Consider the following 11,648-nt stretch of genomic DNA (forward strand, 5'->3'; position numbering starts at 1 on the left):
GACAACGGTTTTAAGATAAATATTTTAAACCACACTTGTTGGTTTACTTCAGTGGTCATTGGATGTTTATCTACTGTCTTGCTATGAGTCAGATGAGAAGCTCAATATGCTGTCATGTTTATTAAATATGAAGCTAGAGCCAGGAGACTGTTAACTGAGCACAAAGACTGGAAATGGGGGAAACAGTTTACCAGGTTCTGTCCAAAGGTAACATGTCCACTTGCTCACTAATTAACGCATTACATCGTTTTTTTTTTTTAATCTGTACAAAAAATGAAATGTAAAATTGTGTGTACTATTTTGGAAAAGCCAGACTGTTTCCCTCTTTCTAGTCTTTATGCTAAGCTTGCTTGCATATGCTATGCTTTAAAATAGGTGCATTATTAGACATGCCCAGATAAATAATATTTATGCAGATTTAATACTTTCCTTGATACTCTGACTTCAGCATCATCACTACTCATTTATAGTTTTGATCTAAAGGCAGCTATAAGGATGAGATGTTGTCTATTTGTTGTCCAATGAAGAAATATAGCTAACTATACTAATCTGAGAGAGAGGAAGCAACTCTTAAGTGAGCAGCTGTGATGTCATCTCGAGTCCCATACGTATGCTGAGCTGTATCCAGTCCAGACAGAAGCAGACCGAGAGGAAAAACACACGGGCTGCTGAGAGGATATGATGCACGTACTGAGCATTCTTGAAGACAGGAGAACAGACACACTGTACAATTCAGGTAAGAGCCAAAAATGAAAATGAACACTGTGCCGGGGGATTGACTTCCACATGTAGACACATACACACACACACACACACACACACACACACACACACATGTATCCGCAGCATGCATCCACAAAAGACACCGGCTTGTTTCTTGCACTGTGTGTGTGTGTCTGAGCTTGGATGCAAACACACAGCACTTACATGGTTATAGATTACCGACATGAAGGTTACAGTGAAGGCGGGATGCTTACTTTTTTACGCTGTGCAGGATGCATTTCAGAAGACACCAGATATATTGATGAATAATTGAATATCCCATAGCTGTAGTTTTATAGACTATTGAATATTAAATCAGCAGATAACAATACAGTGAGAATGCAGGACAGCAGGGGAGTGTGAGGCCGGCTCGAAGAGGTTCGCCCCTGCTGTGTCCATTCACTGGGATGTGATGGGTGTGGCAAGTAGCAGCAGACGACTTGTCCTTTCCACCCTCATCATTAAACTCATTCCATTCTTACATGTGCTTTACACGGTGAAGGTCAGATGACAGATTTAAGAGGCCAGGTTGAGAGCTGTATTAATTGACTGTAATAAATACCAATTATGCATGGAAATGTGTGTGCCAATATGAGAACGGCCTCTTCAGAAGGAGAAATTAGTTGCAGTGATTCCCTTGAAGGTTTGAAACTGTTTTAAAAATGCTGACTGATTGTACAGAACACACAACATCCACAGTTTGTTGTTCAACACATGGAATGTGAGTAGTAATGTAATCAGCTAAAATAACTCTTGTGGGAGTGATCTGTGTTTATTGCTAGAGCTGTCAGAACGAACTGAACTCTGCCTGGTGTACACATACATTTTTAATATCCCCAAATTATGACCACTTGAGTGGGTTCCCCCATTTTACCTCAGTTACTACTCGCCTGCCGTGTTCAGAAAGTTAAAATAGATGTTTGTCACAAGATGCGCAAATCAGTAACAGCTGATTCAGAAACCTCCTGTCGCGTGCTGACTAAAACCAGAATGAGAAAACACATAACACCTAAATCAAAGACATGTTTTCCGGTTTTGTTTTTTAAACCACTTAATGTCGGCAGCGCCCCTCTTGTCTGACTTGCTTGCTGTGGCTCGAGGAAGCTAAGAGAAGCTCAAAATGTTGCTGTCTTAAAATCTGCCTTGAATATTTTTTGGCCATTATTTATTTTATTTCCTCATTTATTTTTATTGTATTCATGTTTTAAAAAACATTGTTCTCTCTTATTCATTTTCCTTCATCTATTGTATTGTTTTTAATGTATTTCTATTAATTTAATGGTTCTATTCACATATTTTCTTAATTTCTATTTCAAGTTTGCATTCGTACTTTACATTTGTACTGTCTTATTATCAGCTTGTCAGTCACTTTTAAAGTAGACTGAACTTCACTTACTTGGATGAAAGCTGCTATACAAATAAAGTTTGATTGATTGACTGTGACAAGAAAACAACATTTTGTCCTTTAACTTGTTTTGAATAGTGACAGTGGAATCTGCCACTGACTTCCTATCTATTTCTTTCCACAGGCATGTATTATATATATATGTATCAAGCTGAAGAGAAGATGAATAACATGACACAGGAAGTGATTCATTAATCAAAGTGGTGTTGGCCACTGTAAACAGGTCCTGCGGGGATTCTGCAGCCAGCTAAACCTGAATCAAAGCGCTGCAGCATCGTCAGGGCAGCGAGTCACCAGATGAGTTTTCTCCTGGACTGAAAGAAGATTTGCTGGAGAGTCTAGTGCACACTGATTCAGCTCCTCTCTCTGTGAACTCTAGCTCAGCTGCTTTTGCAAAATCCAACCTCTGTAAATATTTACATGCCGTGTCTGGCAGCTCTGAGAGACGGAGAACACCCTGAGACAGACAAACTTTCTATGACTCCATGACCTTTTAACTCCAGATTACCCTCATCGGGCCCTACAGGCAGGGCTGGATGTAAGACTGCTGTGGTGTTTTGGTTTCTTTGAAAAAACAGGACAGAACTCGATCAGTTGCTGCCCTCTTTGTGCTGTTACCTCCCTTTCCCTGCTTGTCTATTTTATTTGCTGCAAGCCTTTGAAAAGAAAAAAAGAAAGGAAAATCCTGATAAACATATCGTAAGGAAACACTCACAGGCTTTGGCAAGGAATCAGTCAGTGTTTTACCCTACAGAATCAGACTGTAAAACTCTGAGATTTTCTTTCTGAACAAACATACAAAATAACAATTCCATGTTAAAATACATTTAGCCATTCCTATATTTATAGTAATAATAATAATAATAATAATAATAATAGTAATATCCTTTATTTATAACATACTTTTAAAGTCAAGTGAAAATACACAGTACCATAATAAAATACAATACATGCAGTGCAATGAGAAAAAATTATAACTTTTTTAATCTAACTAAAAGCCTGTTTATATTCAATAAATGATGCTCATACGTGTCAGTTTATTTGCATTTACATGAATGTTTGCAAAATAAAATGACCACATATCTATCTAACTTTTTCTCCTTCTACTTAGATATAGCTGGCAGATATATGGAAAGTATGTGGTCATGTTTTAACAATGTATGAAACAGCAACAACTGGTATGTACCGTGATAACCTGCAAATATATTCTAACAATATATTACAAATACAGTTGTTTGTTAAAGGTACATGTAAATATTAGATCTCAGTATATGTAAATATATTTCTGTGTCATAGGTGTCTTTATTAATGAAATGTTTCTTGCTTCCTGGTGAATTACATGGAGCGAGGATGACTGTGCATACTGACGTCCGTGTGAATGTGTAGAGTAACTGTGTGTATCTGTGTAATCTGTCTCCTGACCTGTTTGCACACACCATGGGCTGTGCCATGTGTTCCCAGCTGGTTGACATGTGGACTGTGAGAGTGAGCAGGACGGGCCGCAGGGCCATGGAGCTCACCGCGTACCCACAGATGCTCCAGGGAGGCTACCACAGAGTGACAGGCCTGCACTACATGTCCTCCTTCTCTGACGCTGAGGACTGCTGTGACGACACCAGCTCAGGCAGCTCGCTCACCTTGGACTGGCAAACTCAGGGGACTGATGGCTGACACTTGTCCAGGAGGAGTCTTCATACAAACATAAACAAGATGAAATACACAGGAAATGTGCAATAAATGTGTTGATTGGTGTTGAAGAGAAATAGGGTGTGAGTGATGTTGTTTTATCTTAAAATTAGATCAATCTTTTTGCAGGGTTTGTTTTTAGAAGAATGTCATTACCCTGATATCCAGTGGTGGAAGATATATTCAGATCTTTTATATAAGTAAAAGTAGCAATACAACAATGTGAAATGAATCTATTGCAAGTGAAGGTACTCAGGTAGTCAGTTTATAAAATCTGATTAATCGTTATATGCAACAAGATACTGTTTGTATTGATTAAAACTAGCTCCACCTCAACCTACAACATAAAATATGCTGCCTGCTGACAATAATATAATAAACATTATAATGTACCGTTATGAAAGATGAAATTTACCTGATAATACTTCTGTATTTTTACATAGGAAGGTAAAGGATCCGAAGACTTCCTCCAACTCTGTCCTTAAGTAAAAGTACGTAGGTTTCATCAGCAAAATGTACTGAAAAATGATAAAGTAGACATATTCGTTATGCAAACAAACAGCTTCTGTTACTGTAATATCATTATACATTATATTACTGGATTATTGTAACAGATCAATAATGTGGAAGTAGCATTTTACTGTTGTCATTGGTCGAGGATACTTGTAGTTTAATCTATAACAAATTACATGTTAAGTTTAAGAACAGTACTCATACTGTACCACTTAAAATGATGTCAGATTGTGGTGTTGAGCAAATAGGTTGCAGGATCGAGGCACCACTCGCACCTGAGCTGAGATAGATGAAAATGTTCCTTGTTTTCCACCCAGCCTCACAGCTTGTTTTGCCAGCAGCCAAAACACACACACCAAAATACGCAAATGATAAGACATGCTGGCTGGAAGTACAAAAGTTGGTCTTCGACTCATTAGAAGGAGATAAGTGGAGTTTTGTTTTATTGTTACTGGCATTACACACAGTTCATTAAAAAGATTTATTCGTTTATCGTTTTTTATGCACGCTTATAGTTGTTTGATTGACTTTCCAACAAGAAAGGTTACGACTCTTCACACGTACCTGGTTCAAGGACACCTGGGCCTGTACGATTAGGCGCTTAAGTACAGTTTTGAAGTTTATACTTTATTCAACTACTTTATGCTACTATACACTATATTTCAGAGGGAAATACTGTACCTGTTACTCCTACTATCGTCTATAATTTCTTGTAACTTTTCAGATTATGATTCTACACAGAAAACCAATGAGATTTTAAAATGACACCCTTCAATATGAAAAGTAGTTCAACTTTACTCCAGCTGTACATGCACAACAATAAAATGCTGCTCACATCAGGAACTAGAAGAGAGCATACCTCTGCCAAAGCCGAACAATCCTACACATCTGTGAGATCCAATGATTATCATCTGGATCTGCAACACACTGTACAAAATCAGAGCTCAACACTACAAATATTTGTATTTGTATTTTGATTTTTTTCCCAGAGATCAGAGAAATTGATTGAAAATATTAAAATGCACATCAACATCTCACAATGTTAAAAGTTCCAGGATCTGCCTCTTTAACTAAAAGTGAATGGGTTCTTCCGTGGTCCATGTCCCATCCCTCCACCAAGTTTTATGCAAATCGGTTCAGTACTTTTTGCGAAATCCTGCGGACAAACAGTCAGCTGAAAAAAACAATAATAACTAGAAAAATAGAAAGTCCATTATGGGAACTTTTACTTTGTTGCAATAGTGACTTTATGGCCACAGGGAACGAGTTTTTGACGCAGGCTACAAGGAATTTCTCAAGGCATCCCACTCACACTGCAGGATTCATGGAACATGAATGAAACATTTCCGCTTCTTGTGATTAACCTGAGTGGGTGGAGGCATCGCCGACAGTACAAAAAGATTTCCCCTCGGACTCACTCTCACTTTCAGCAGCTTGTGTGACGCAAACACCAACTCCTCTGTGCAACTCACTTCAGAGCATCGTTCAAACAGAGATGGCAGTCATGATAAGGAACGAGGTTTTCTCCTGTTTTGTTTTCTACGGCGTCCTGCTGGTGATAAAAATGTACATTATAGCGATAATAACGGGACAAGTGAGGCTCCGTAAAAAGGTGAGTCCGTGATTAATAAAGAATTAAGGACATCAGCAGTGACAGCAACATAATATTCACTGTTCACTGATGAAAAGTTTGTTTTTCTTTCCTGAAAGGCTTTTGCCAACCCTGAGGACGCGCTGAGACACGGAGGTTTACAGTATCACAGAGAGGATCCCTATGTGGAAAGATGCCGGAGGTGAGAGCAGAGGGCTTTTACTGTGAAAGAAATACTTATTTACTTATTTATAGATTATAATAATGAGAAAAAAACACAAACTGTTATTTTTTTGGCTACATTTGACTAGATTATTCAAACATTTGTTTAATCTAAATCTTAATAAATAAAAGTGGCAGTAATACTGTATGACGGCATCGAAAATGTTACTTAAGTATAAGTATCAGGAGCAAAATGTACTGACAGTAGACCTAAACAGTATGGTACTCACCACAGTATATCACTGGATTGTCATTGATGCAGTAAAACTTAACTACCATCTTTGGTTAGGGTATATTTTACATACTGTTTAGTGGCTTAATCCATAACAATGCTATCATTTTGTTATGAGTTCATCATATGTGAAACGTTAATTTGTAAAGTAGCTTAAAGGTTTCAAAGAAAGTGAACTAAAGAGTAAAATTGTAGTGGACTAAAAGTACAGTTGTTGGCATTAAATGAAAATACCCTAGTAAAGTGCATTACTTCAAATTTGTGCTTATGTTCAGTAAAAGTGCATAAATGTGCTTTGTTACTTTCCACCACTGATAGCATCAGAACGCCTGTTCACTTCTTTCCCTACCGTTTCTAGATTAGGATATTTCTATCATGAAAAGCTTGTGTTAAAAGGAAACAAGTTCATTCACACTGACTGTTCACTGGTTTTGTTGAAGCTTCTGGGATTTCTTTGGCTTTGGTTCATTTTACCAACATGCATGTGCCAAATTATAAAAATAATGAAAAGAAAAACAAATCTCACTTGGATATTTCTAGCAAATGTCAATTTCCCTGTAATTATAAAAGGACATTTTTTTTCTGAGTTAAATTTTTCCATTTTGATGCAGCTCTTTAGTCAGACCATGTATTTTCCTTCAGCCCATTGGCAGCCTGTGGTAATTTTGCTTAGTTTTGTTTTAACTTGTCATGATCCATGACAGTAGTGAGGAAAGCAGATATTTTTCTACTAGTAAAAACAGTAAATCTCAGTGGTGACTGAGTCATGCTACAACATTGTGTGCTAAAATAGTCTGCAAGTCTATTCAACTCTCCCATAATGTACTCTTTCTGCAAGATTTGTTAAGAGGGCAGATTGCCAGGATTAATGTTATCATAAAGTTGAATCCTGTGGGTGGAGAGGAAGCAGGAAATTCACATGGCTGTTAAGTAAAAAGCAAAATGAGTATGAATCAGTTGTTTAACACTCGCTCTTTGTTTTATTATGTATTTATTATTTACCACTCTGTGCCTGTATGCCTGTTGGGATTCCTTAGCTCTCCCTTCTCACTTAATGTTGTAAGGTATCTGTCTCCTCAACCCATCATGTCCACACGTCTGCTGTTGTATGATGCACGTGAGACTAGCAGACTGACTTAAAGTGATGAGTAATGTTTACTTAGACGTCCTGTCACCCTTCAGACGACCGGAATGTCTTATAGAGTGTCATCACTTCACTGAGTCACAACATTACAGGCTATGAGAAGCAGATGTGTGTGTCCGAGGTCAGACGCTGTACGTGAGTGTGACTGAATCTCCTCTCTCCGACAGAGCTCACATTAACGACATGGAGAACATCTTCCCCTTCCTCTTCCTTGGTGCCATCTACTCCCTGACTGGACCTTCGCTTCCTGTCGCCCGCCTCCACTTCCTCGTCTTCTTCCTGGGCCGCGTGCTGCACACCGTCGCCTACTTGTTGGCCCTTCGAGCGCCCACCCGCTCTCTGGCCTACACCGTAGCGCAGATACCGTGCGTCTCCATGGCTGTGCAGATTCTCATGGCAGTCGCGGCGTACGCCTAAATATCCAGAGATGAGGGACTGAAGTCTTCTGGCTCGTAAAGGTGTCTGTTACAATTTGCGACCTGTGTCAGAAAAAAAGCAAGAGGAAGATAGTGAGAAGCCTCCAGGGAGGGAGAGCGTGAGAGACAAGAATGTCAGTGGGAGTGCAATATACTGCCAAGGTGTGCGATTACACCGCCGCAGGGTGTTGTGAGAGTTTGTCAGTATTTTCTATTGTTTTATTTACAAATGTGACGATGTCTTAAAAGTTAATTGAAGTTGCCAATTTGTACTGTACTTTTACTGGTGTATTTAAAATGCAAATGAAGGTTGGACTTAGAAACTCACTGACTGACAGTTGTAGACATTTGCCTGGAGCCACGGGAACATTTTCCAGAACTGCACTGTACAGTATGTTAATGCCTGCCCCCTTTTTGTGTTTACACACAACACGGACCACCATTCATGTGGTGTTGTATCCACTGTGGTTTCCTGTGTGGATACTCCATCTGTTGTGTTAACATTTGTTTGCATGCTACCTTCAACAAAAGCATAAAGTGGATCCCGGCATGATGACTGATGATGTGTTATAAGATTTTAATACTGCTCCAGTGGAATATTTGTATATTTTTACTGTGAGAGTCAAAACTGTCTCTCAAGTTCCTAAGGAAGAAGAAAGAGGTTTTGGACTGAGAAATGAATCTTTACAACAACTTGCAGGGAAAAAAAGAACATAAAAAGCAGTGGAGTAGGTGTTCTGATGTCTAGTATTTAATTTTATCTGTGAAAACACATTTCAAAACCTTTTTTAAAGTATTGCAATAATAATTTATTCTTCAGTTTATTGTACATAGTGATGTTTTTGACTCACTGGACACACTTTTTGTAGGCAATAAAACAAACCACAACCAAGCTGTGCCATGCTGTACTTAATGGTTTCTCAATTCAGTGATTTATTCATGGGATCATTGTTGACTTTGCCTGCTTGTGCAAAGACAGCGTGTTCCAGTGTGAAGGGGAACGGGCCCCACTTTGTGTGTGAGAGTGAGACGATCCAGAAGTCTGCGGCAAAGCTCCAGCATTCCTTTACCTATTATGTAAGACCTTTCGACTGTGCTGTGTTCTCTGTTGTATCCTGTGGGGATTGATGGGGCTGGGGAACATTATAGACGTACTGAGAGACCTTAGGGGGCTCAGTCATGCATTCACACTGAACACGATTACAGTACGTATGGTGTGGTGTGTGTGTGTGTGTTAACCGGTTCAAATCACTTGCTGCGTTATGAGTGAAAGGTTCTGTTTTCCCATGTTTTACGTCATCTGTTGCTCAGTTCTTTCACTCTCTCCTGTTTGATTTGTATTTGGCGAGAAGAGATAATTTTCCAACATGATGTAATCCCAGTAATTCCATTTGCAGTGATTTTCCTACCAGTGATGACTGATGACTCAGCTTGAAATTACAAAGCAGGAATGTTTTGTGATTATAGTTTTTACCCTCTAAACAATAGAAATATAACAAGCCCATAGAGCATGGAAGGACTGGTAAATCCTTTGCTTTGAATGAATGAGCCTCGACACTATATATGATCTGGGTGAAACATAAAGCTATTAACATGCCAGAGAGAGGGGTGTGTCTTTCCTTTGTAAGCGTCAGTGGTGTGGTCGTCTCAACCTGCCTGTACCTTCAGGGGAAAATGGAAACGAGACACACGTCCTCTATCCTATTACTCCTCACGTTTCCTCTCTTTGCCACTCACTTTTTCACCCAGTGAACTCACAGGGAGCTGACTCGCACACACACACACACACACACACACACACACACACACACACACACACACACACAAATACACAAATCACAGACCGCAATCTAGTTGTAGAGTAACCGGAAATGTATGGCTACATGAAAATAACTTTTATTTCATGTCAGATCAGGCGATGACTCTTACAAAAGCTCAGTTTTGGTTGTTCCTGGCTGGTCCCTGTTAGGAGACCAGTTTATGTTGGGGTGGTCTTTTGTTCACAGGGTGCAGGGTCATCTGGCTCCTACAATAAGGAAACAGAGTGGTGAGAGCCAGAAATTTAACAAGCAATAAACTGGGACAAAGCACATTTTTTTGGTGGTTTCATCATAGTGCAATTATACCATTACTTAGCCCCACCTCGTGGCCACATGCAGACAGTATTGAAACAAACCTGTGGTTTGTGCAATTTTGACTTTCTGCAGGGACTACCTGTGGCTTTCTGCATAATCACACTCAAACTCCTCATTTTTTAATTTTTAAAAAAAATTATTATTATTTTTTTAATTACTGTAAATATTACAGAAGCAGACACAGAGAAATGAGTGGAAAATAGTGAAGTGAGTATAATTTTAGCCTTGAGAAATTCCTCCATCATGTCATGAACAGTTCAGTGATGAAAGGTTTGAGAATTTTTAAGATCTGTCAGAGGTGAGACTGAAACTCAGGAGCTTGGCATCAATTATCTTTCTGTCACACACAGACAATAAAGCTCCCAACCACAGAAAATGTGTTACTGAACAGAAAGCAATGAAACGGTCAGGTGAAAGAAAGAACTAAAAATAGCAAAAAGAGAAATCAGATGTACATAAAGACGATAAAACATACAAACTTCACCGGGTGAAGTAAGATGAGCTTTTCAATTTTCATTTTCATGTGGTCATAGAACGCCCACATGAGTATGTGAAAATGAAAATGCAAATTGTATTACTGCATTTTCTTTTTTAATTTTCTCTGCCTTGCTGGACTGATGAGCAGCAGGAGAACAGGTGTGCTACCTGGGCGGCTCACACAGGTGCCTTGAGTGTTTATTTGTTCTGTGTCCTGAGCTCCTTCTCTGTTCGCCCTTCACCTGAGCCGCTTCCCTCTATCATTTCACCGTTGTTCCTGAGTGTGTCGAGTGAGTTTATTTCATTGTATTCCCTCAGATCATGTTTATTTTGTTGTTAAGTAGTTCATGTAATCTCCTTTGTTAGTTCTCACATGATTATATATTTAGAGTGAGAATGTATTGATGTACTGATGTTGATTTAGAATTGTTTGTTGCTTCATTCAAGATAATATGGTATAATCTGTGTGTGCGCTTTCTTTCATTTGGAGATATATAAACACTCAACTGTAGCCACTCACACCTGACTGGCTGCAAGCAAAAGATTAAATACTTTGAAATGGAACCTGCTGACTGCTTCTCCTGCTTTTTCTCACATTCATAAAGTAAAAGTCCAGTGTAATCCTTGAACACGTACATGTGTGAAATATTACATTGCTATGATGGAATTACTTTCATTTTCAAGTTTACATGATTTTCTTAAAGTCCCCAATAGACTTCTATAATGACTTAAATATTTATAATTTTAGCCTGCACCAGATGCTTTGAGGATGGGACACTATATAATAACCATTTCTGTGCCCCAGAACAGATTTGTGAATATAATAATAACACTCAGCACTGTCCTCTAAAGTTAGAAACCAAAGGGAGAACCTTTACAATGTGCAAAATCATCAATGTTGCTCTGATGCTGTGTGGCCATAAAATGTTTGTGTAATTTCTTACTACAAAATGTAAGAGTAGAGTAGGAGAATGTAAGCTTTATATCCAATTAAAAATCTGAAGGAGACCTGTTAGGATGTACACTACACAGCTACTGTAGATTATGTGGTTAATGAGGTAACCT

The 11,648-nt window shown here is 38.8% G+C and overlaps 1 protein-coding gene and 1 long non-coding RNA gene across 2 annotated transcripts; both read left to right on the forward strand.

Annotated features, from left to right (window-relative positions):
- Nucleotides 1-628: 628 nt before the first annotated feature.
- On the forward strand, nucleotides 629-3,930 carry LOC147818092 (uncharacterized). The gene is made up of 2 exons (XR_015438329.1): nucleotides 629-736; nucleotides 3,629-3,930. It is a non-coding gene; the product is annotated as an uncharacterized LOC147818092 (long non-coding RNA).
- A 1,808-nt stretch (nucleotides 3,931-5,738) lies between these two features.
- On the forward strand, nucleotides 5,739-8,863 carry ptges (prostaglandin E synthase). Its single transcript, XM_023423978.2, has 3 exons — nucleotides 5,739-5,978; nucleotides 6,077-6,159; nucleotides 7,723-8,863. Exons 1-3 carry the CDS (start codon nucleotides 5,862-5,864, stop codon nucleotides 7,970-7,972), a joined length of 450 nt encoding a protein of 149 aa, XP_023279746.1. The 5' UTR covers nucleotides 5,739-5,861; the 3' UTR covers nucleotides 7,973-8,863.
- Nucleotides 8,864-11,648: the final 2,785 nt, after the last annotated feature.

Source organism: Seriola lalandi, unplaced genomic scaffold (genome assembly GCF_002814215.2).
Source record: "Seriola lalandi dorsalis isolate HSWRI2012SDOR001 ecotype SW California unplaced genomic scaffold, Sedor1 jcf7180002054695, whole genome shotgun sequence".
NCBI classification, from domain to species: Eukaryota; Metazoa; Chordata; class Actinopteri; order Carangiformes; family Carangidae; genus Seriola; species Seriola lalandi.

Bases quoted from the DNA above. Each gene is read 5' to 3' on its own strand.
- ptges (XM_023423978.2), top strand. From the start codon at position 5,862: ATGGCAGTCATGATAAGGAACGAGGTTTTCTCCTGTTTTGTTTTCTAC. The intron at 5,979-6,076 runs GTGAGTCCGTGA...CTTTCCTGAAAG, and splicing joins AAGTGAGGCTCCGTAAAAAG to GCTTTTGCCAACCCTGAGGA. The intron at 6,160-7,722 runs GTGAGAGCAGAG...TCTCTCCGACAG, and splicing joins TATGTGGAAAGATGCCGGAG to AGCTCACATTAACGACATGG.